The sequence below is a fragment of the Archocentrus centrarchus genome, unplaced genomic scaffold (assembly GCF_007364275.1).
Source record: "Archocentrus centrarchus isolate MPI-CPG fArcCen1 unplaced genomic scaffold, fArcCen1 scaffold_43_ctg1, whole genome shotgun sequence".
NCBI classification, from domain to species: domain Eukaryota; kingdom Metazoa; phylum Chordata; class Actinopteri; order Cichliformes; family Cichlidae; genus Archocentrus; species Archocentrus centrarchus.
Window position 1 is genome coordinate 86,742 of NW_022060269.1, and position 20,907 is coordinate 107,648.

Sequence of the window (20,907 nt, forward strand, 5' to 3'; positions counted from 1 at the left end):
GGAGTAGTGGCTCTACTCTGAGTCCTTCCCAGATGACTGAATATCTCACCTTATCTCTAAGGCCCAGCCACCCTTCAGCGAAAAATAATTCCTGCTGCTTGTACTGTATCTGCACTCTCATTCTTTCAGTCTTTATCCAGAGCTCATGACCATAGGTGAGGGTAGGAGCAGAGACCTTTACCAGTAACTGTGATTTTCACTCTTGCAACCATATGGCAATGCCAGCAATAGTTTTGGCTAAGCAAAGACGTTGACTGAAAGACATTCTATAGTGCATTTTAATAAACCGAGAAAAGAAGTGAGATTTGAGTAATGGCTAGTATGCGCCAGCAGAGCTTTATGTCTGCATATGTCCCTGCAACTATTTATTGACTTTGGGACAACTGGAGCCAGAACTAAATTTCTTATGAATGGTGACATAGTGAAGAGAATCGCAAGTTTCTGGCCATTTTTCTCTGAGAATGTATGAAATAGACAACACAGTTAAACCCAGAAGCACAGAAGAGACCTTATTCTGAGCTAAAATGAGAAAGTGAAGATCAGCTAGGACTTGCTGGTGACCTTTACAGATGCTCTATTGAGAACATACTGACACACTGCATCCCCGTGTGATACTGTATCGGCAACACTGCTGTCAAAAGCATTTTGTTAGGTGTGCCATGAAAACTACTGGGATCTAGCTGCCTTCTCTTTAGGAGAGCTAAAGCTCCAGGTTCCTTCAGGAGGCAACTATTAAGTAATATTACATTAATTTTACTTTTTTATGTATAGATGATACATTGCAAGGTGTTGATAGCTGGATCTGTGCGTTGTACATACAGTTTTACATTCCTCAGTTTAATCCTTTAAAAATCCACTTTATTTTTTCACTTATTTTCATTTTCACCTATTTTATTTACTCACATAGAAAAGGTTATAACAGAAGAATGTTTGAGCTAAAATCAGGGCCGTATTACCGACCGGGCGAGTGGGGCTGGCGCCCCGGGGCCCATGGATCCAGGGGGCCCAGGGGGGGGCCCAACAACAATCCAGATACCGATGTCGATGCTGATTGCAATAGAGCCCTCTATTCTAGGATCTTCTTTAGTTGTACTTCTTTAGTCTATAAGGGTTAACTGAAATGGGCTGGGGGGAGTGACAGCAGTCAGAGGGCCCTCGGCCACAGGACATAGGAACCAGAGGGCCCCTGGGCCATGTCGTACAGCAACCAGAGGGCCCCTAGGCCACGGAGGACGGCAATCAGAGGGCCCCTGGGCCACGGGGGATGGCAAAGGGCCCCTGAACCACGGGATATGGCAACCAGCGGGCCCCTGGGCCACGGGGGACGGCAATCATAGGGCCCCTGGGCCACGGGGGACGGCTATCAAAGGGCCCCTGAGCCACGGGATATGGCAACCATAGGGCCCCTGTGCCACAGGAAACGGCAATCAAAGGGCCCCTGGGCTATGCGTTACGTCGACTAGAGCGCCTAGGGGGACAGCAATCAAAGGGCCCCTGGGCTACAGGATATGGCAACTTCAACTGTTCTTGACTCTGCCAATTACGAACTGTGAAGGGGAACGGTCATTCTCCAGAATGGCTCGAATAAAAAATGAGCTCAGGATGAAAATGACCCAAAATCGTCTGAACTCCCTCTCACTTCTTGCAATTGAATCACAGTTTGTGCAACAGCTGAACTTTGATGAGTTGGTAGATGATTTTGCACGAAGGAAGAGCAGAAAGAGACTTTTGTAGGGGAGTGTGTGTCGGGGGGGGTGGGGTGGGTTGGTATGGGCTCGGAGCGGGAGGGGGGGAGGGGGGGCCCTTGCAATCTCCTTGCCCCGGGGCCCAGACCCACCTTAATCCGGGCCTGGCTAAAATACATCATTTGCTAGTAACATCTTGTTTCTGAAAGTGTGCATTTTTGTGAGTAAAACACAATCTACTGAATTAGCAATATCTCAGTATCATTTGCTAGAATATGCTTTATACCAATGAAGAAAATGGATGGATGGATGGATGGATGGATGGATGGATGCTTTATACCAGGACTATGCAAGTCTCTACATACTTGCTTCATCTTGCCATCCAAAGGTGTACAAAAGTTCATCATTGTGACTTTTATGGTTGTGACATCTCTGGTGTTTCTAATGCTTTCCACAACAAAGGGCCGTTTTGCCAGTTGCTTTTACTCAGATCTGTGACACAGAAAACTGAAGCATTTTGATGACTATAAACTCTCTAACCATCTTTCAAAACATTTGATGGTGTGCTTCTCTTGCTGTTCATTATGCTGCTAATTGTGAACATCCACTGGATGTGTATCACAAGGGAATTCAATCTGAGGCTATAATTACCCACAGTCGAAAAATGGACTATAGAAGATTGGCTTATTTCCACAGTGGTGTAGTAGTGTGGGGTATATTTTCCTGGCACACTTTGTGCCCCTTAGTACCAAGTGAGCACTGTTTGAATGCAACATCCTACTTGAATACTGTTGCTCACCATGGTCATCTCTTTATGAATGCATTATACCCATATTCTTTCACAAAGCTCAGATCACCTCAAACTGCTTTCTTGAACATGAAAACAAGTTTACTGTACTGGCCTTCAATAGAACTCTAATCTAGTCTAATATGCTAATAGATCACCTTTGGGATGTGGTGGAACAGGAGATTCGCATCACGGATGTGCATCATACAAATCTGCAGCAGCTGCATAGTATGAAGTCAAAATGGACCAAAATCTCGGAGGAATGTTTCCAGCACTTTGTTGAATTTATGCCAAGAAATATTAAGGCAGTTCTGAAGGCAAAAATTTGCATCCAATCAGAACAGACTGTGGATACTCCTAAATATTGTTCGTACAGAAGTCCTAGATTGTCACTATCTCTAAATTCTAATTGTGTATATTTTTCACTGTCATTCAAACACTCTCAGTGTTACACTGGTGTCTCCTTGCTCACATTAACTTTTAGGACAGTCACCACTGCTCATTCTCATTAAACACTTTGTTACATTGTCAGTAGTTTGTGACAAATGTAATTGTAAACAAGTCAGAGAACTACGTCCTTGCAGCAAACTCTACCTGCCTGGCAGCGTGAGTACTTCCTCAAATTGCTTTTCTAGCTTGTTAAGAGTTTTCCGACTGCAGATATTATTGATTTACAATGAAAAAATATATATATACTGTTCCAGTCACACTGTGAGACACGCTCAACCATTAATATGTGAGTCTGCTCAGACTTTTGACTGGCACTGCATTTTGTAATCTAAATATTAATTTAAAAATCAGGACTCTCTGAGTCCAGCGATGCCTCACCTGTAAACAGCCACAGTACAGTTTAAAAGCCAAACAGCCTACCAGCTAATGCTGTTTACTTTAGATACCTGACATCCCGGAATAAACACCGGAAGATAAATAACTTTACCTGATATAAAATGGGCGCTTCAAACGTGAGGTCTCTGGAGCTTGAAAAAGGCGACTGGACTTCTTTTTGTTTCTTGAAGACGTTTCACCTCTCATCCGAAAGGCTTCTTCAGTTCTCAACCAAATGGTGGAGAGACCCAGGTATTTAAACCCCTGTGGGCGTAGTCCCCTGGAGGTGGTTATGACCCTCTATTGATCATGTGCGTGAACACATGTGCCCAGGTGTGAAGGGGGCGTGGGTCATATTTAATCAGTGGTTTCAGTTGAAACCAATTTAGGACTCCGCTCCGCTCCAGGGGACTACGCCCACAGGGGTTTAAATACCTGGGTCTCTCCACCATTTGGTTGAGAACTGAAGAAGCCTTTCGGATGAGAGGTGAAACGTCTTCAAGAAACAAAAAGAAGTCCAGTCGCCTTTTTCAAGCTCCAGAGACTACTATGACCTGGATGACTGAGAATCTACACAAACATATTCAAACGTGAGCATTTCTGATCGTGTCCTCAGTCCAATTTTTATCAGTACATTTGATGGTTTGCAACCACAGGTGCCTCCGTTTTCTCTCAAACAGCTGTGATCCGGTGGGATTCGGTACAACTTCAGTGCACTTTTGGTAGAGTAGAAATTCTGACAGCCAAACACGCAACAGCAGACATTTTGATGCTATCGCTTTTAAATCACGTTTAAATGCTGCGCAGTCTCCTCGTTCTTATTGATTTGAATGGAGTAGCAGTTCACTTCTGTTGCCAAAATGCGCGCACATCCTTTGATGACGTAGGCTGTAAAAGGGTCTATATGTCACAAACTCAATAAAGCTTCTACTGCTATCCAACATGGATGTGTTTGGGTTAATTACACGAGTTCCACAATTTTTTGACATAAAACAATAGCATTTATTTTTGTTCAAAAAGGTAATAATCTCCACTGTAATCCATCTTAAACAAAACCCATATTTACACTCAACATACATGAGTATAATTTCAAGTTACCTCAAAAGACATGTAGTTTTTCTAATTGTGAATTCCTTTTCCAGATGTGATAACACATATCTCCACCCTCATCGTAGTTCCATTTGTTCATTACAGTTACATATTAAAACTAAACAAACAGAAAGACTCAGCTTTTTTCCCTTCATGAGATACAACATCACAGCAAACTGAAAGGTAAAAATTAAAATAAAAACAATCTCACAAGCTGACCAGCTGGGTTGGTGTTAATCCGTGATGACCAACCATTATATAAATGGGCCTTTAATATTCCACATGTAGACTAGAGATCTTTATCAGTCAGGTTCAGGAGCTACAACCAGACCAAAGAACCATCAATGCATGTAAACTCTGAATGGAACAAAAAAAATCAATTTTGATCAGGTCTTCAACCCACAGGACCTTTCTTGTGAACAGCTGTTGGTACCTTACTGCTCTGTGGAGTTTTAGTTGCAGAGCAGCTGTTCCACGACTCTGTCCTAGTTTCACGTGGTGTGACATTCAGTCCTGCCAGTGTTGTCACTAAATTTTCCTAATCTATAGGTGCTGCTGATATAAACCATACTGGTTTTAAACAGTAAGAATCAGCTATGCAGATTTATGACAATGGAAACATGAAACTAGCATAGATGTAAAAATACATGTATTCACAGGACACCTCAAACAAAATAAAAAAACTAACTTTTGTTTACAGTAAAACTCCACAGAGCAAATTGAACACTTCAGACATTCTTGTCTGTATCTTCTGTCTGAAATACATTTGAGTTTGATAAAAAATTATGTTTTCCCACTTTAATAAAAACAAGATCAATAATGTCATTTACACTTTATAGTAATAACCAGCAACATGAGTTCAGTGGCAGAAATGTAATATTGAAAGTAGAGCAATTTAATCTTGCTGTGTCTCTGTGTTACTTGGGCTAAATTTGACCAATTATTTCATATCCAACTGACCGGCCTCATAGCCCCCCCACCCTTTACTTTCTGACATGTATCAAACTTTCATTTCTCTCATGGCACACATGCAAATTACAGTAACAATGGTGGAAGGGAAAAAAACATCTTTTCATTTTTAGCAGACAGTTGCAGATGGAATAATAACTACCTAACAACTTTATTGGGTGGGTCGCATTAACTAATGTTAACACTGAAACATGCTGGTTGAAAACCAAGTATTTAATATGACTTGCTATCTGATTTGATGGTAATGCATGGCACTGTGTTTCCATAATATTGGAGTTACAGTAATTGCCCGTTTTCCACTTGAAAATAAATGCCAAATGTTATAATTACAGCTGGAAGATTCATCTTTTTCTGATATATCTGACATCTCAATGAAAAAGGGACCTGACAGAAAATACAACCTAAATTTGTGTCTACTGCTAACGGGACTTACACTGTAAAATCTGCTAGATTGAATAAATCACAGTATGTCTAAAAAAATCAGTCGTTACTCTTCAGATTGGCTCTGTATAGTATTATTAGTGTTTTTAATTTGCTTGAGACAGCAGGAAATATTAAGTGAGATGCAGCAGAAAACTGGCTTGTAGATACAAGTAGTCAGTATCCTTATCCTTTTTGTGTTGCTAGCGCAGCATTAGTAAGCTGGTAAACTAAGTACCAAGTACTTGAATAATATTAAAGAACCTTTGATGTCATGGTTACACCGACTGAATATTACAATAAAACTATCAGCTTTGTCCTGTGTTTAAATTCTACCCCCACCTCAAATCAGTCTGCAGCTCCTATCACACACCTCACCACTTTCTCACTGTCCTCTTACACGTCCTGCACCTCACATACTTCTCTGCCACTCCTGACGTCTTCATGCAGGGCCACAGCTCCTCTCTCAGTACCCTATCATATCATGCTTCTCCCATCACTTTGTTCTTGACACCAGTCATAATTACAATGAACACAGAGGAGATGCTTTGACTTCACTAATAAGAGTACAAGAGAGCTTGTTTTGTTTGGTCATTTCTTTTTTCTTGTTTTTTTGCCACCCCCCCAAACACACACACACACATGCACACACACGCACACACACACACGCACACACACACACACACTTCTCCTACACTTGATTCAGTGGTGGAGAAATCCAAAGCTCGACAGGCTTCACGTCTCATTACAGTTGCTAGGACAGTTGCTATTCAATGCAGGGATTAATAAATGGTTAATTTGCACAGGGTTAGCTTTGTAGCATAAACTTTGGTGAAAACAGTTGATTGCGTGTGTATCTGTTTGCTCTTGGAGTAATGAGGGAAGGTCAGCTCTTGATACATTGCTGTGAAAAGCAGGGACTTGATGCGAGGTGAACTCTGACTCCGTTTTTTAATTAAATACCATGAAGACGAGTGAATATTTTCAAAATCATGCAAATTGAGTGACCTATCCCTTTCCAGTCTCTAGTGACTCCATCTGTTCAGGTCTGTAAAATGTCAGAGATGCAGTTTCTCCCTCCCCTTAGTTATGTAACCTCAATTCACAAGTTCCACATTCTTTTTGAAAATGATCATCTTTAGTCATTATATTTGATATCAGAATAGGCATATTTTCATGTCTCATCATAACAAAGCTGAGGATTTCTTTCATGGCAGGGGACAGATGATCATTGGAAATGCAATAATTCCTCCCATGAGTGATAGTTTTCATAATTATTTTCTGTAGACTAGATTTGAATATCAACAAGTGATTATCATAAGCAAACCCGAGGTACTGCCATCTTTAGCAGCATCCACACATCTAAAAACCAGCCAAAAATATTTGGATCATTGCAACTTAAATCTATGTGACTAGACAGAGCAAATAAAAAGACAGTACAATGTAGACATCAGAGTCCTTATGGTCTATTTCACACTTCGGACTGATCTGTACCATTACTGTGCAGCCCCCGATGAGTACTGGTAGACAGTGGATGTGTAGGAGGCCAGCATAGCAGTTAGAGTGTTGTAATTTGAGCTTAGCTAATATCAGTTTTCTTAAGCTGTCTTTAGTGATGTGTGTGCAGCTCTTGTGCTTTTCATTGAGTGCATGTCCCATTTATTCAGCTCAGCTTGGTTCGGCAGTGGGAAAAGGACTCCAGTGATTCCTTCCTCTCCTTTTATGGTGCTCCAGCTTCACTTCTACTTCAGGAGCCACTGGTTCACTAGAGATGAGATGAGAAGAGAAGCGCATTAATCCTTTAATGAATCAATTCCTTATTTACAGTCATATTTAAAACTCCTAGAAAATATTATTGCACATATTCACAACCTCACGCCAGCCCAAAGTAAACCAATGTACAAATGTTCAGAAACTTAAAACAAGTAAGTCACTGTACACAGGAGAAACCCCCCCCCCCCCCCCCCCTCAAACACAGATGAAATGATCCAAGTCTGCCACCATTTTACAGTAGGTAAACTCAATTCTGATACAAACAGAAACCAACACATAACTTCAACATCTGTAGACCCACATTCTTTCATTTTGTTCCTACTGGTTAACCAGATTCCCATTTTTGCCTGACCTATAAGAAAACTGACAAGACACACGTGTTTCTGCTGTGCTGCATTGTGCAAACCCAGTCAAGCACTGTAATGTAAAGAAAGGAACTAGCCTAGGACAGCCAACCCATATGTTGCAGCTTTCCAAAACACACAGTGACCTCCTATGTGTGCCACGTGTCTGTTTGTGGGCATGGCCCTATGCCCCACCCTCTGCTTGAGATCTGCATTGCATTTCTCTATGGGAGCTAGTACAACATGTTAAGTAAAGGGTTACAAACAACCTCCAGCTGCCTTTGGAATGTGGTGCAAATACACCAAACCACCTCAACTCCAGAACACAAGTAATAAAGATCTGTTTGGAACTTTCACACTTACAGCATTCAAGGATTTCTTCTAGGCTTTAGGAAGATCTGTCTCTGGTGTTCTAAGAGATAGAAGAGTCCCATCTCTTTCATGTTCCTCTACTGCAGCACTTGATGGGCAATGGTGGAAATGTAGTCCAAACTGCAGAACCCACAGCTAATGCTCACCAAAAGAGACCAGGGCAGCTACCACTTCCTCCAACAACTTCTGCAGGACACACAACTACCTGAAACCAATTTGTTGGTTGAGCATGGCAGCAGTTTTTGACTGCCAACACAATCTCAACCCTGTCAGCTTTGTCAGGCCAGTTGTTGTTAGGACTCTTTTCATGCTAGCAGAATCAAGCAACCAGGGGCTCTTCCCCCACACAGCTTGGAGCAGTTTCTCTTAACATTTAAGACTGTGGTCCATGCCTTAAGAACAGACTGGCAGAAGGCTGAAGTCCCTGACTTGTCCATACCAGTCAGCTCCAGGAGAAACAGATGCTTTCTCAAAGGTTTTGACTCAGAACATACAGAAGCTGTTTCAGACCACATCTGTGGTTTGAAGTATAGGAAATGCTGTGCAGTCTGAAGATGAAAAGTTGTTATGCAACCTTATCCCTGTCCGCCTTCAGATAGATGTAAAAAAAGTACTGCAGATTTGATCCAATGGTAACCCCCCCCCCCCCCCCCCCCAAATAAATAAATAAATACATGTATTTCCTCCATCAGTGCATGTTGAGGCTCAAAAACCATGAACCAGATCATCAAGGCAGCAGGATAATTTTTATCCAGACATCTCCCCCTATAGGACAGCTGATCCCATGCCCAACTACACAATAAGGCACTAATTTTCTCAACTACACCTCCCAGTTTTTTTGCTGGAAATTATTATTGCTAAGAAAACTCAGAGGCATTTCATTCCTTCTCTGTTCCACTGCAGCCCAGCCAGAAGTGATGGCTGATGTTTGATTTTTCCATTCTTGTATCAGTAACCTTTCACTGTTTTGGCAGTGAACTCTTGCAGAGGATGCACACCCATACAGTGATACCTCTTGTTTTAATACGTAAATATCATGTTGATTGCCAATAAACACAATTATATCATCAGCACAGACAGACAAGCTAACTGATATGTTGCCGTCTATAACAAAGGTTAACCCCATGAGATCCTGCCTAAGTTGGCTCAAGAGGGGCTCAATGGCAAAAGCATACAACACACCGAATAACAACCTTGCCCAATGCCTCTCCATTCAGGGATTGGTCTACTATACAGAGCACACTGTACAGTACAACAGTCTACTGTTTTGTCACAGAACAAAGCAGAAGCATTGAACAGCTGGTTAACTGATTGGTGGTGCTCTCATTTGGTGTTGGCTCTAACTGCGTTATTGTACCACTTCTTGTTCCTTGTATGTAGCTCAATTAATTATAAATCTCTGGATAATAAAAATAATAATAAAAAAGCCCTCCGTAAAGCTAGGACATCTTACTACTCATTATTAATTGAAGAAAATAAGAACAACCCCAGGTTTGTTTTCAGCACTGTAGCCAGGCTGACAAAGAGTCAGAGCTCTGTAGAGCCGAGTATTCCTTTCACTTTAACTAGTAGTGACTTCATGGATTTCTTTACAAATAAAATTTTAGACATTAGAGAAAAAATTATTCATAACCATCTCAAAGATTATTCTTCATGTTCGGCTGCTTTCAGCACTGCTGGTATTTGTTTAGACTCTTTTGCTCCAGTTGATCTTTCAGAGTTAACTTCAATAGTTACTTCCTCCAAACCAGCAACATGTTTATTAGATCCCATTCCTACTACACTGTTCAAAGAAGTCTTTCCAATTATTGATGCTTCAATCTTAAAAATGATCAATCTGTCTTTATTAGTTGGCTATGTACCACAGACCTTCAAGGTGGCTGTAATTAAACCTCTTCTTAAAAAGCCATCACTGACCCAGCTGTCTTAGCTAATTATAGGCCAATCTCCAACCTTCCTTTTCAATTTCAATTCAATTCAATTCAGTTTTATTTATATAGCGCCAAATCACAACAAACTGTCGCCTCAAGGAGCTTTATATTGTGGGTAAAGACCCTACAATAATACAGAGAAAACCCAACAGTCAAAACGACCCCCTATGAGCATCACTTGGTGATAGTGGGAAGGAAAAACTCCCTTTTAACAGGAAGAAACCTCCAGCAGAACCAGGCTCAGGGAGGGGCAGTCATCTGCCGCGACCGGTTGGGCTGAGGGGAGAGAAAGACATGCTGTGGAAGAGAGCCAGAGATTAATATCAATTAATGATTAAATGCAGAGTGGAGTATAAACAAAGTTAATAAGGTGAATGAGAAACAGTGCATTATGTGAACCCCCCAGCAGACTAGGCCTATAGCAGCATAACTAAGGGATGGTTCAGGGTCACCTGATCCAGCCCTAACTATAAGCTTTATCATAAAGGAAAGTTTTAAGCCTAATCTTAAAAATAGAGAGGGTGTCTGTCTCCCGAATCCAAGCTGGAAGCTGGTTCCACAGAAGAGGGGCCTGAAAGCTGAAGGCTCTGCCTCCCATTCTACTCTTAAGTATCCTAGGAACCACAAGTAAGCCAGCAGTCTGAGAGAGAAGTGCTCTGTTGGGGTGATATGGTACTATGAGGTCTTTGAGATAAGATGGTGCCTGATTATTCAAGACCTTGTATGTGAGGAGAAGAATTTTAAATTCTATTCTAGATTTAACAGGGAGCCAATGAAGAGAAGCCAATATGGGAGAAATCTGCTCTCTCTTTCTAGTCCCTGTCAGTACTCTAGCTGCAGCATTTTGGATCAGCTGAAGGCTTTTCAGAGAGCTTTTAGGACAGCCTGATAATAATGAATTACAATAATCCAGCCTAGAAGTAATAAATGCATGAATGGTCTCTGGAGCTTGAAAAAGGCGACTGGACTTCTTTTTGTTTCTTGAAGACGTTTCACCTCTCATCCGAAAGGCTTCTTCAGTTCTCAACCAAATGGTGGAGAGACCCAGGTATTTAAACCCCTGTGGGCGTAGTCCCCTGGAGGTGGTTATGACCCTCTATTGATCATGTGCGTGAACACATGTGCCCAGGTGTGAAGGGGGCGTGGGTCATATTTAATCAGTGGTTTCAGTTGAAACCAACTTAGGACTCCGCTCCATTGTTTCCTGTGGCCTATTGAGGTCACTGGAACAAAGGTGTGAATGGGGGTTGAGACGTCTGGGAAGGGAGCTCAGGACAGCACTGTAAGCGGGGGAAAGTTGGTGACGTAATCCACCTCCTCTGTTCAATGATGGTTGTTCACAGTGGACATAGATGGCTTCTTTCACTCCTCTTTCAAACCATCTGTTTTCCCTGTCCAAAATGTGAACACCTCCAGGGGACTACGCCCACAGGGGTTTAAATACCTGGGTCTCTCCACCATTTGGTTGAGAACTGAAGAAGCCTTTCGGATGAGAGGTGAAACGTCTTCAAGAAACAAAAAGAAGTCCAGTCGCCTTTTTCAAGCTCCAGAGACTACTATGACCTGGATGACTGAGAATCTACACAGACAAATGCATGAATGAGCTTTTCAGCATCACTCTGAGAAAGGATGTTTCTAATTTTAGAAATATTGCGCAAATGCAAAAAAGCGGTCCTACATATTTGTTTAATATGTGCATTGAAGGACATATCCTGGTCAAAAATGACTCCAAGATTTCTCACAGTGTTACTGGAGGCCAAAGTAATGCCATCCAGAGTAAGTATCTGGTTAGACACCATGTTTCTAAGATTTGTGGGGCCGAGAACAAGAATTTCAGTTTTATCTGAATTTAGAAGCAGGAAATTAGAGGTCATCCAGGCCTTAATATCTTTAAGACATTCCTGCAGTTTAATTAATTGATGTGTGTCATCTGGCTTCATTGATAGGTAAAGCTGAGTATCATCTGCATAACAATGAAAATTGATGCAGTGCTTTCTAATAATACTGCCTAAGGGAAGCATGTATAATGTAAATAAAATTGGTCCTAGCACAGAACCCTGTGGAACTCCATAATTAACCTTAGTGTGTGAAGAAGACTCCCCATTTACATGAACAAATTGGAGTCTATGAGATAAATATGATTCAAACCACTGCAGTGCAGTACCTTTAATACCTATAGTATGCTCTAATCTCTGTAATAAAATGTTATGGTCAACAGTATCAAAGCTGCACTGAGGTCCAACAGGACAAGAACAGAGATGAGTCCACTGTCAGAGGCTCTAAGAAGATCATTTGTAACCTTCACTAATGCTGTTTCTGTACTGTGATGAATTCTGAAACCTGACTGAAACTCTTCAAATAAACCGTTCCTCTGCAGATGATCAGTTAGCTGTTTTACAACTACTCTTTCAAGAATCTTTGAGAGAAAAGGAAGGTTGGAGATTGGCCTATAATTAGCTAAGACAGCTGGGTCAGTGATGGCTTTTTAAGTAGAGGTTTAATTACAGCCACCTTGAAGGCCTGTGGTACATAGCCAACTAATAAAGACAGATTGATCATTTTTAAGATTGAAGCATCAATAATTGGAAAGACTTCTTTGAACAGTCTAGTAGGAATGGGATCTAACAAACATGTTGCTGGTTTGGAGGAAGTAACTATTGAAGTGAACTCTGAAAGATCAACTGGAGCAAAAGAGTCAAAACAAATACCAGCAGTGCTGAAAGCAGCCGAACATGAAGAATAATCTTTGAGATGGTTATGAATAATTTTTTCTCTAATGTCTAAAATTTTATTTGTAAAGAAATCCATGAAGTCACTACTAGTTAAAGTGAAAGGAATACTCGGCTCTACAGAGCTCTGACTCTTTGTCAGCCTGGCTACAGTGCTGAAAACAAACCTGGGGTTGTTCTTATTTTCTTCAATTAATGATGAATAGTAAGATGTCCTAGCTTTACGGAGGGCTTTTTTATAGAGCAACAAACTCTTTTTCCAGGCTAAATGAGCATCTTCTAATTTAGTGAGACGCCATTCCCTCTCCAGCTTTCGGGTTATCTGCTTTAAGCTGTGCGTTTGTGAATTATACCACGGAGTCAGGCACTTCTGATTTGAAGCTTTCCTTTTCAGAGGAGCCACAGTATCCAAAGTTATACGCAGTGAGGATGTAAAACTATTGACGAGATAATCAACCTCACTGGGAGCAGAGTTTAGGTAGCTGCTCTGTACTGTGTTGGCACTGAAGAGCATAACAATGAAGGAATTAAATCCTTAAATTTAGTTACAGCACTTTCAGAAAGACTACCATAAAAAACTTATTCCCCACTGCTGTGTAATCCATTAAAGTAAATGTAAATGTTACTAAGAAATGATCAGACAGGAGGGGGCTTTCAGGGAATACTATTAAGTCTTCAGTTGCTATGCCATATGTCAGGACAAGATCCAGAGTATGATTAAAGTGGTGGGTGGGCTCCTTTACATTTTGAGAGAAGCCAATTGAATCTAACAATAGATTAAATGCAGTGTTGAGGCTGTCATTCTCAGCATCTACATGGATGTTGAAATCACCCACTATAATTATTTTATCTGAACTGAGCACTAAATCAGATAAAAAGTCTGAGAAATCAGACAGAAACTCTGAGTAAGGACCAGGTGGACGATAGATAATAACAAATAAAACAGGTTTTTGATTTTCCCAATTAGGATGGACAAGACTAAGAGTCAGGCTTTCAAAAGAATGAAAACTTTGTCTGGGTCTTTGATTAATTAATAAGCTGGAATTGAAGATTGCAGCTAATCCTCCTCCTCGACCTGTGCTTTGAGCATTCTGACAGTTACTGTGACTCGGGGGTGTTGATTCATTTAAACTAACATATTCATCCTGCTGTAACCAGGTTTCTGTAAGGCAGAATAAATCAATACGTTGATCAATTATTAAATCATTTACTAATAGGGACTTGGAAGAGAGAGACCTAATGTTTAACAATCCACATTTAATTGTTTTATTCTTTGGTGCAGTTGATGAAGCTGTATTATTTATTGTTTTTGAATTTTTATGCTTAAATATCTTTTTGCTGATTTTAGCTTTGGTTTTTGGTGGTCTGGGAGCAGGCACCGACTCTATGGGGATGGGGTTTTGGGGGGATGGCAGGAGGAGAGAAGCTGCAGAGAGGCGTGTAAGACTGCAACTCTGCTTCCTGGTCTCAACCCTGGGTAGTCAGTCTTTTCTCTCAAAGACTCTTGAAAGAGTAGTTGTAAAACAGCTAACTGATCATCTGCAGAGGAACGGTTTATTTGAAGAGTTTCAGTCAGGTTTCAGAATTCATCACAGTACAGAAACAAGCATTAGTGAAGGTTACCAATGATCTTCTTAGAGCCTCTGACAGTGGACTCATCTCTGTACTTGTCCTACTAGGCCTCAGTGCAACAGTTAATACTGTTGACCATAATATTTAATTACAGAGATTAGAGCATACTATAGGTATTAAAGTTTCTGCAGTAGTTTGAATCATGTTTGTCTAACAGACTTGAATTTGTTCATGTAAATGGGGAGTCTTCTTCACACACTAAGGTTAATTATGGAGTTCCACAGGGTTCTATGCTGGGACTAATACTATTTATATTAGGCAGTATGTTTAGAAAGCATTGCATATATTTCCATTGCTATGCAGATGATACCCAGTTTTATCTATCAATGCAGCCAGATGACGCACACCAGTGTCATTAGTTAAACTGCAGGAATGTCTTAAAGACATAAAGGACTGGATGACCTCTAATTTTCTGCTTCTAAATTCAGATAAAACTGGAGTTATTAAGAAGAAGAAAGAGCTTTTTATTTGTCACATACATTTACATGCAGTGAAATTCATTCTCTGCATTTAACCCATCACACACATGGAGTATGTAGTACACACAGCACAGCATGGAGCAGGGGGCAGCCAAAGGGCGCCCGGGGAGCAACCTGGGGGGTTGGGCTTGCTCAGGGACCCACAGTGATGCCAGCCCAAGGACTTGAACCAGGGTCCTCTCAGTGACGAACCCTCTTCTTCTCCCCTAGGCCACCACTCCAGGATTGTAGAAGGCCCCATAAATCTTAGAAACATGGTGTCAAACCAGATACTTACTCTGGCCTCCAGTAACACTGTGAGGAATCTTGGACTCATTTTTGACAAGGATATCAATGCATATATTAAAAAAACACACACACAAGTATTTTCTTGCATTTGAGTAATATCACTAAAATTAGAGACATCTTGTCTCAGAGTGATGCTGAAAAGCTAATTCATGCATTTATTACTTCTAGGCTGGACTATTGTAATTCATTATTATCAGGCTGTCCTAAAAGCTCCCTGAAAAGCCTTCAGCTGATCCAAAATGCTGCAGCTAGAGTACTGACAGGGACTAGAAAGAGAGAGTCACAGTCACGGCAGATGACCCCCCCTCCCTGAGCCTGGTTCTGATGGAGGTTTCTTCCTGTTAAAGGGAGTTTTTCCTTCCCACTGTCACCAAGTGCTGCTCATAGGGGGTCGTTTTGACTGTTGGGTTTTCTCTGTATTATTGTAGGGTCTTTACTTTACAATATAAAGTGCCTTGAGGTGACTGTTGTGATTTGGCGCTATATAAATAAAATTGAACTGAATAAACTAGAAGGTAGGTGGGTTTTCTCTCTGTTTTTTTTTTGTTTTGTTTTTTTTTTCAAATGTAAAGTCTGTGGTTAAAAAGTCTGAAATTTTTAGTTACCAGAATTATGGGCATAAACATTTATAAACACAAAGGCCCTATGTCTAATTGTGGCCTGTACAAACTGAATCCTGACGTCCTCCACTTCAGAATGAGATAAGTTTGTCAAATTAAGGTACTCAGGACAGAGAAGAGCAACACTCGCACCGAGGTTTGTACCATGACTTAAAAAATTACTTTCCAAGTAATTTCCAAAGTAACAGCATTATTATGCCAGCTGTGTGTTTCTTGTAGGAATAACAAATCTGTGTTTTTATTTTTTTATTAGCTCAGGTAACATCCCTTGCTTAATTCTATTGCTACCTCCATTAACATTTAGAGTTCCAGTTCACCATCCATACCTTCCACAAGGAGCAGAAGAAAGAGAAGAGACAGAATAGTCAGCCACTTCCAAGAGAAAGACACCCTGTGTATATCTCCCATGTTTTATCGTTGTGTTTTTAAGGGGGCTTTTCCTCTCTTTTCTTTCTTAGTTTGGTCAATATATTTTTAACACAGATCTTTTCTGTTTGCTGAGCTGCTCAGAACTGGCCATCCTTCTGATTTTCAGTACAGAGTTGATGAACTCTGAATCTACCAAAGGTATCATCCAGAAAACCACTCATTTCTTTTAAGAAGTAATATTATTCATCATCTTGTGACACAGTGTTTGAAGATAAAGGCAGTATGTCGCCATCCACTACTTGTTCCTGTTTGCTTTCATTTTCACTCTGTTCCAATGGAACAGGGCCTGCTGCCTCACCTATAGCAGCATCACTCCTTCCTCCTTTTGTTCATTGTTTCTATGGTCATTTGTATCCTGTCTCTGTGTCATTTTTATTACATTTAATACTACTGTTGTTATGTTGCTGCTTGTTTCAGCCTGTAGTTTGCCGGCTGTGGTTTCCTCCACTGCCCGAGGCCTCACAAGTAGGTTATCACTGACTGTGTTTCCTGTCAGCTGCTGCATACCAGAGGTACTCTCCACTGCACGATGAGCATTTATGCCAAACATCACCACACTCGAAGCGCTTCATGCTGCCCGAATTTGCGTAAATGGTGTTCTCTTAAAGTTCAGTAAGGGTCATTTAGATACATAAATGCCTGCCTCCACAGCAGCTAACAGTTTGGAATGAATGGGTATACCTGACACACTGTCGATGGTACAAACAGCAGGAGACAGTTGCAAACAGGCCATCTATCCGTCCCTTTTCAACCAGCATATGAACCAAACATTCCTCGAAAATAATGCCATGATGGCCTTATTCATATGAGACCCATGTATTATATTTTTATGGCCACGCTGTTCCCCAAACTGCCAACAGAACCTGTTCCACAGTGTAAATTGGAGCAGCCACATCTCAGACCCCATGCCAAATTGACAGGGAAGGCAAGCCCTCCCCAGGGATTTCATTTATTAAGGAAAAAAAGCTACCTAAAAGTCACCTAAATAGACCCTGTCTGTAAAAATGACGTAAGCTTCTTTTTTTTTTACATTTTTGTCTTAAAGTTTAACATTTGGAATCAAACAGTCCACAATACAAAATGTGATGGTACATGTAGAATGGGAAATACAGATATATGATCATATAGTTGTATTTTCTACACAATTGATGTGTGTTAAAAATGTAAATGTATAGTTTTTAACCATTTTAAAAATTAAATCTGTGTCTGAGTAACATGTCAAGCTTTGCAAATCCAACCTTTGGGAAACAAAAAACAATCAAATCTGTACCACTGCTGTCAAAATAAATTGTATTTTGTGCATACATATATATGTGTATATAATCTACATAACCATCTCCAGGGTTTACAGAACGATATGAAAAAGAGTATCCAGAGTTGTCTGGGTGAAAATGACTTGTTGATGGCAGGGGTCATTGAAATGAGCCAGACAGCCATGAAGGCAAGAGTAACTCAAATGGGGACTCATCACAACCAAGATATGCAGCAGAGCATCTCTGAGCACCCCAAACATTGAGCCTTCAAGCAAAGGGATTACAGCTGCAGAAGTGTAGACCAGGTGCCACTCCTGTCAGCTTACAAAAGGAAGCAGAGGCTACAGTTTGCATGGCTTCACCAGAATTGGCACAGAAGATCTGAAAAACAAAGAGTCGTGATTTCTCCAGCAACATTTGGAAAGTAGTGTCAGAATTTGGCATAAACATGCTGCTGGTGATGTAATGATGTGATACTTTCCTGGCAAATTTTGGGCCCGTTCAATTCAGTTAAATTCAATTCCAGTTTTTTTATGTAGGCTCAAATCCGTTGCCTCAAGGTGCTTTATAAGGTAATGACCCAACAGTATGCAGTATTATTTATATATTATTGTTTAAATGTCACATGTAGTATCATTGCTGACAAACACAGTCCTGCACCAGTTCTGTTTTATACTCACAACAAATCTATTCATTTGTGTTGATGGACACAAATTTTCTTTCTTTCTTGTTTTTTTGCTCCGCAACATGAATTTCCCAACATTATTTTGTGTTTTTATCGGCCCACTCTGTGTAAAAAGCTTGAGGGGCGGCACTGAAGTGACCCAAGTTTGACTTCTGCTGACATTTGTATGACTTTTAAAGAAATCATTAAATACAAATATGCCACTTGGTTAAGTTTAGGCATTGAAAACGACTGAGTTAGGTTTAAAGGGTTAAAATAAAACACTTGTCGTGTCTTTTGAAACTTTTTCCCCCTGGTTGCCATGGTAACTCCTCCCTGCTTTTTCTACAAAAAAAGCATCTTCCTTTCAGAAAATATTCCTATTGAAAAGCATTACTCATAAATTCATGTTTGCTGACACAAAAACACTGAACAATTTGTCCATGAACATAAAATGCTGCTTTCATTTTTCATGACTGCTGTAAGACCAGCCTGTACTGACCTTCTGACCTTTATGCCACAGTGAACCCATCTTCTGATGCTACTTCCAGCAGGATAACAACAAAGCTCAATTTGCATCAAGCTGCTTTCTTCGACATGATAATGACTCGATTGTCCTCAAATGGCCTCGACAGTCACCACGTTCTCAGCTCAACAGAGCACCGCTGGGATGTGGTGGAATGGGAGATTGTCATCATGGCTGCGCAGCCAACAAATCTGCAGCAAGTGTGTGACGTTATCGTGTCAATATGGACCAAAATCTTTGAGGAATGTTTCCAGCAGCTTGTTGAATTTATGTCAAGAAGAAAAGGAGCTTCATTTACTACAATAGTATGTGCTTATTGATTGTTGCTTCACCAAAGAAAAGGTCAAACCCGAGGCCATATCTATATGTATATCTGCCCACCCTTGTAATACCTCTGGCATGACCTGCATTTTGCAGGTCTTTACTATTTTGTCCACTTCCCACTCATAACTGGGGTACAATTCAGTTCAGTTTCATTTGTATAGTGCAAAGTCTTCTACTTATGGTCTTCTCAAGGTGCTTTATATTGTATATATGTATAAGTAAAGACCCTACAGTATAAGAGAGAAACCCCCACCAATCAGACAGTCCTCGGTGAGCACTTGTTGACAGTGGAAAGGGGGAATTTCCCCATTATCAGAAACAAGTGAACCAGCTTCAGATAGGGGCATCTATCTGAACCTGAATCTATCTAGGCTCTTTACCTACAATATGAAGCGCCTTGAGGCGACTGTTTGCTGTGATTTGGTGCTATATAAATAAAACTGAACTGAACTGAACTGAATCTTCGCAGCCCTGCTGGGAGTTGAAGGGAAAGAGAAGAGAAAAAAGGAGACCAGTTACCTTTACTGAGTTAACAATTTAAGAACCCTATTAATTCAACTGCTTTCGTCCAAGAGCTGGACCTCTCCCCTATACTTCAAAAATGAAGTATTGGGGATCCTTCATTTTTGTACATTTTCAAATACAGTTTATGAACTATATGTCAGTTTACAAAACTCACTAATCACATTGAACTAGAACTCCCATCGGTGGTCAGAAGGACCACCGCCTGTGGGAATTCTAGTAGTTCTAAAAATCCTGGGAGTTCTAGTATTAAAGGGTCACTTGAACTGGACAAGTACCTTTCTCTCTTACTTGCAGTTGCAGTTGATCATTGGTAATTACCTCTGTGCTTATATTAGTCTGTGCTGCTGTGTTGCAGTTTCAGGCAGTGCAGTAGTTGGCCCTGATTAGCATGAAAACTAGGAAAACCAAGAAAGCCAAATGAGATGAATGCTGCATATATAGTATACTTATGCTGTACTGTGCATAGTTTTGACTCAAATTAACTTTGTAAGAAGGACAGTAAACAAAAAAAAAAAAATTCTGTTTGGGTGCTGAGTGCATTCCTTACAGCTTCCCAGTGGATTGACAGTTAGGTTTTTCCATCATGGTCCTGGGTTGGTGACCCAGTGTTTTTGAGTTTTGGAATAAGGTTTTGTTTAAATTTCAGGTTTGCTTTGTGATTTTATTGTTTTCTTGTATATTTTCCCTTGTAGTATAATTACTCATGTTCCTAGGTCTTAAATGTTTTACTTTAGGTGATGTTGTTATCCTTAGTGATCCCTGGCTTGTTTAATGTTATGTGGTTTCATGTGTTTCTCGTTAGTGTACTGTTTTATTTAAGAAGGGTGTGCTCCTAATGCTTTGCTTTTTGTTTTGCTTTTCCTTTTCTTGTTTTTTGTGATTTTGTTCAGCTGTCTCCACTCCCACTAATCACCCTCCTGTGTCGATGTATATTCTTTCATTCTCCCTTTGTCTTTTGTTGGATCTTTTGTTTTTGTCCCTGGTCCTCTCGCCCCAGTGTTTCCTAGTCTTGGTTTTTCATGATATGTTTAGCCATTGTTTTCTGCCTTCATCCATCAATAAACAGCTCATTTTCAGTTTGAACCCTTTCTGCTTCCACGCATCCTGCATTTGGGTCCTCACTCTTTTCACGCTCCACACGGTCAGCCTACACTGACCGTTACACATCTTATAAAATCTGTCACAGTTTTTCTATGTTTAAGCTGCCTCAGTGCATCCACTCTATTTCTGTTACCCTAGACTG

At 40.6% G+C, this 20,907-nt stretch overlaps 1 protein-coding gene across 1 annotated transcript in view; it reads right to left on the bottom strand.

Moving 5' to 3' along the window:
* Positions 1-4,324: 4,324 nt before the first annotated feature.
* The window catches only part of LOC115777133 (carbonic anhydrase-related protein 10-like), a 148,796-nt gene continuing 132,213 nt past the window's right edge, over positions 4,325-20,907 (bottom strand). The window contains exon 9 of the mRNA XM_030724964.1: positions 4,325-7,540. Coding sequence (XP_030580824.1) covers positions 7,518-7,540 — 23 coding nt within the window. The 3' untranslated portion in view covers positions 4,325-7,517. The remainder of the gene's footprint in view (positions 7,541-20,907) is intronic.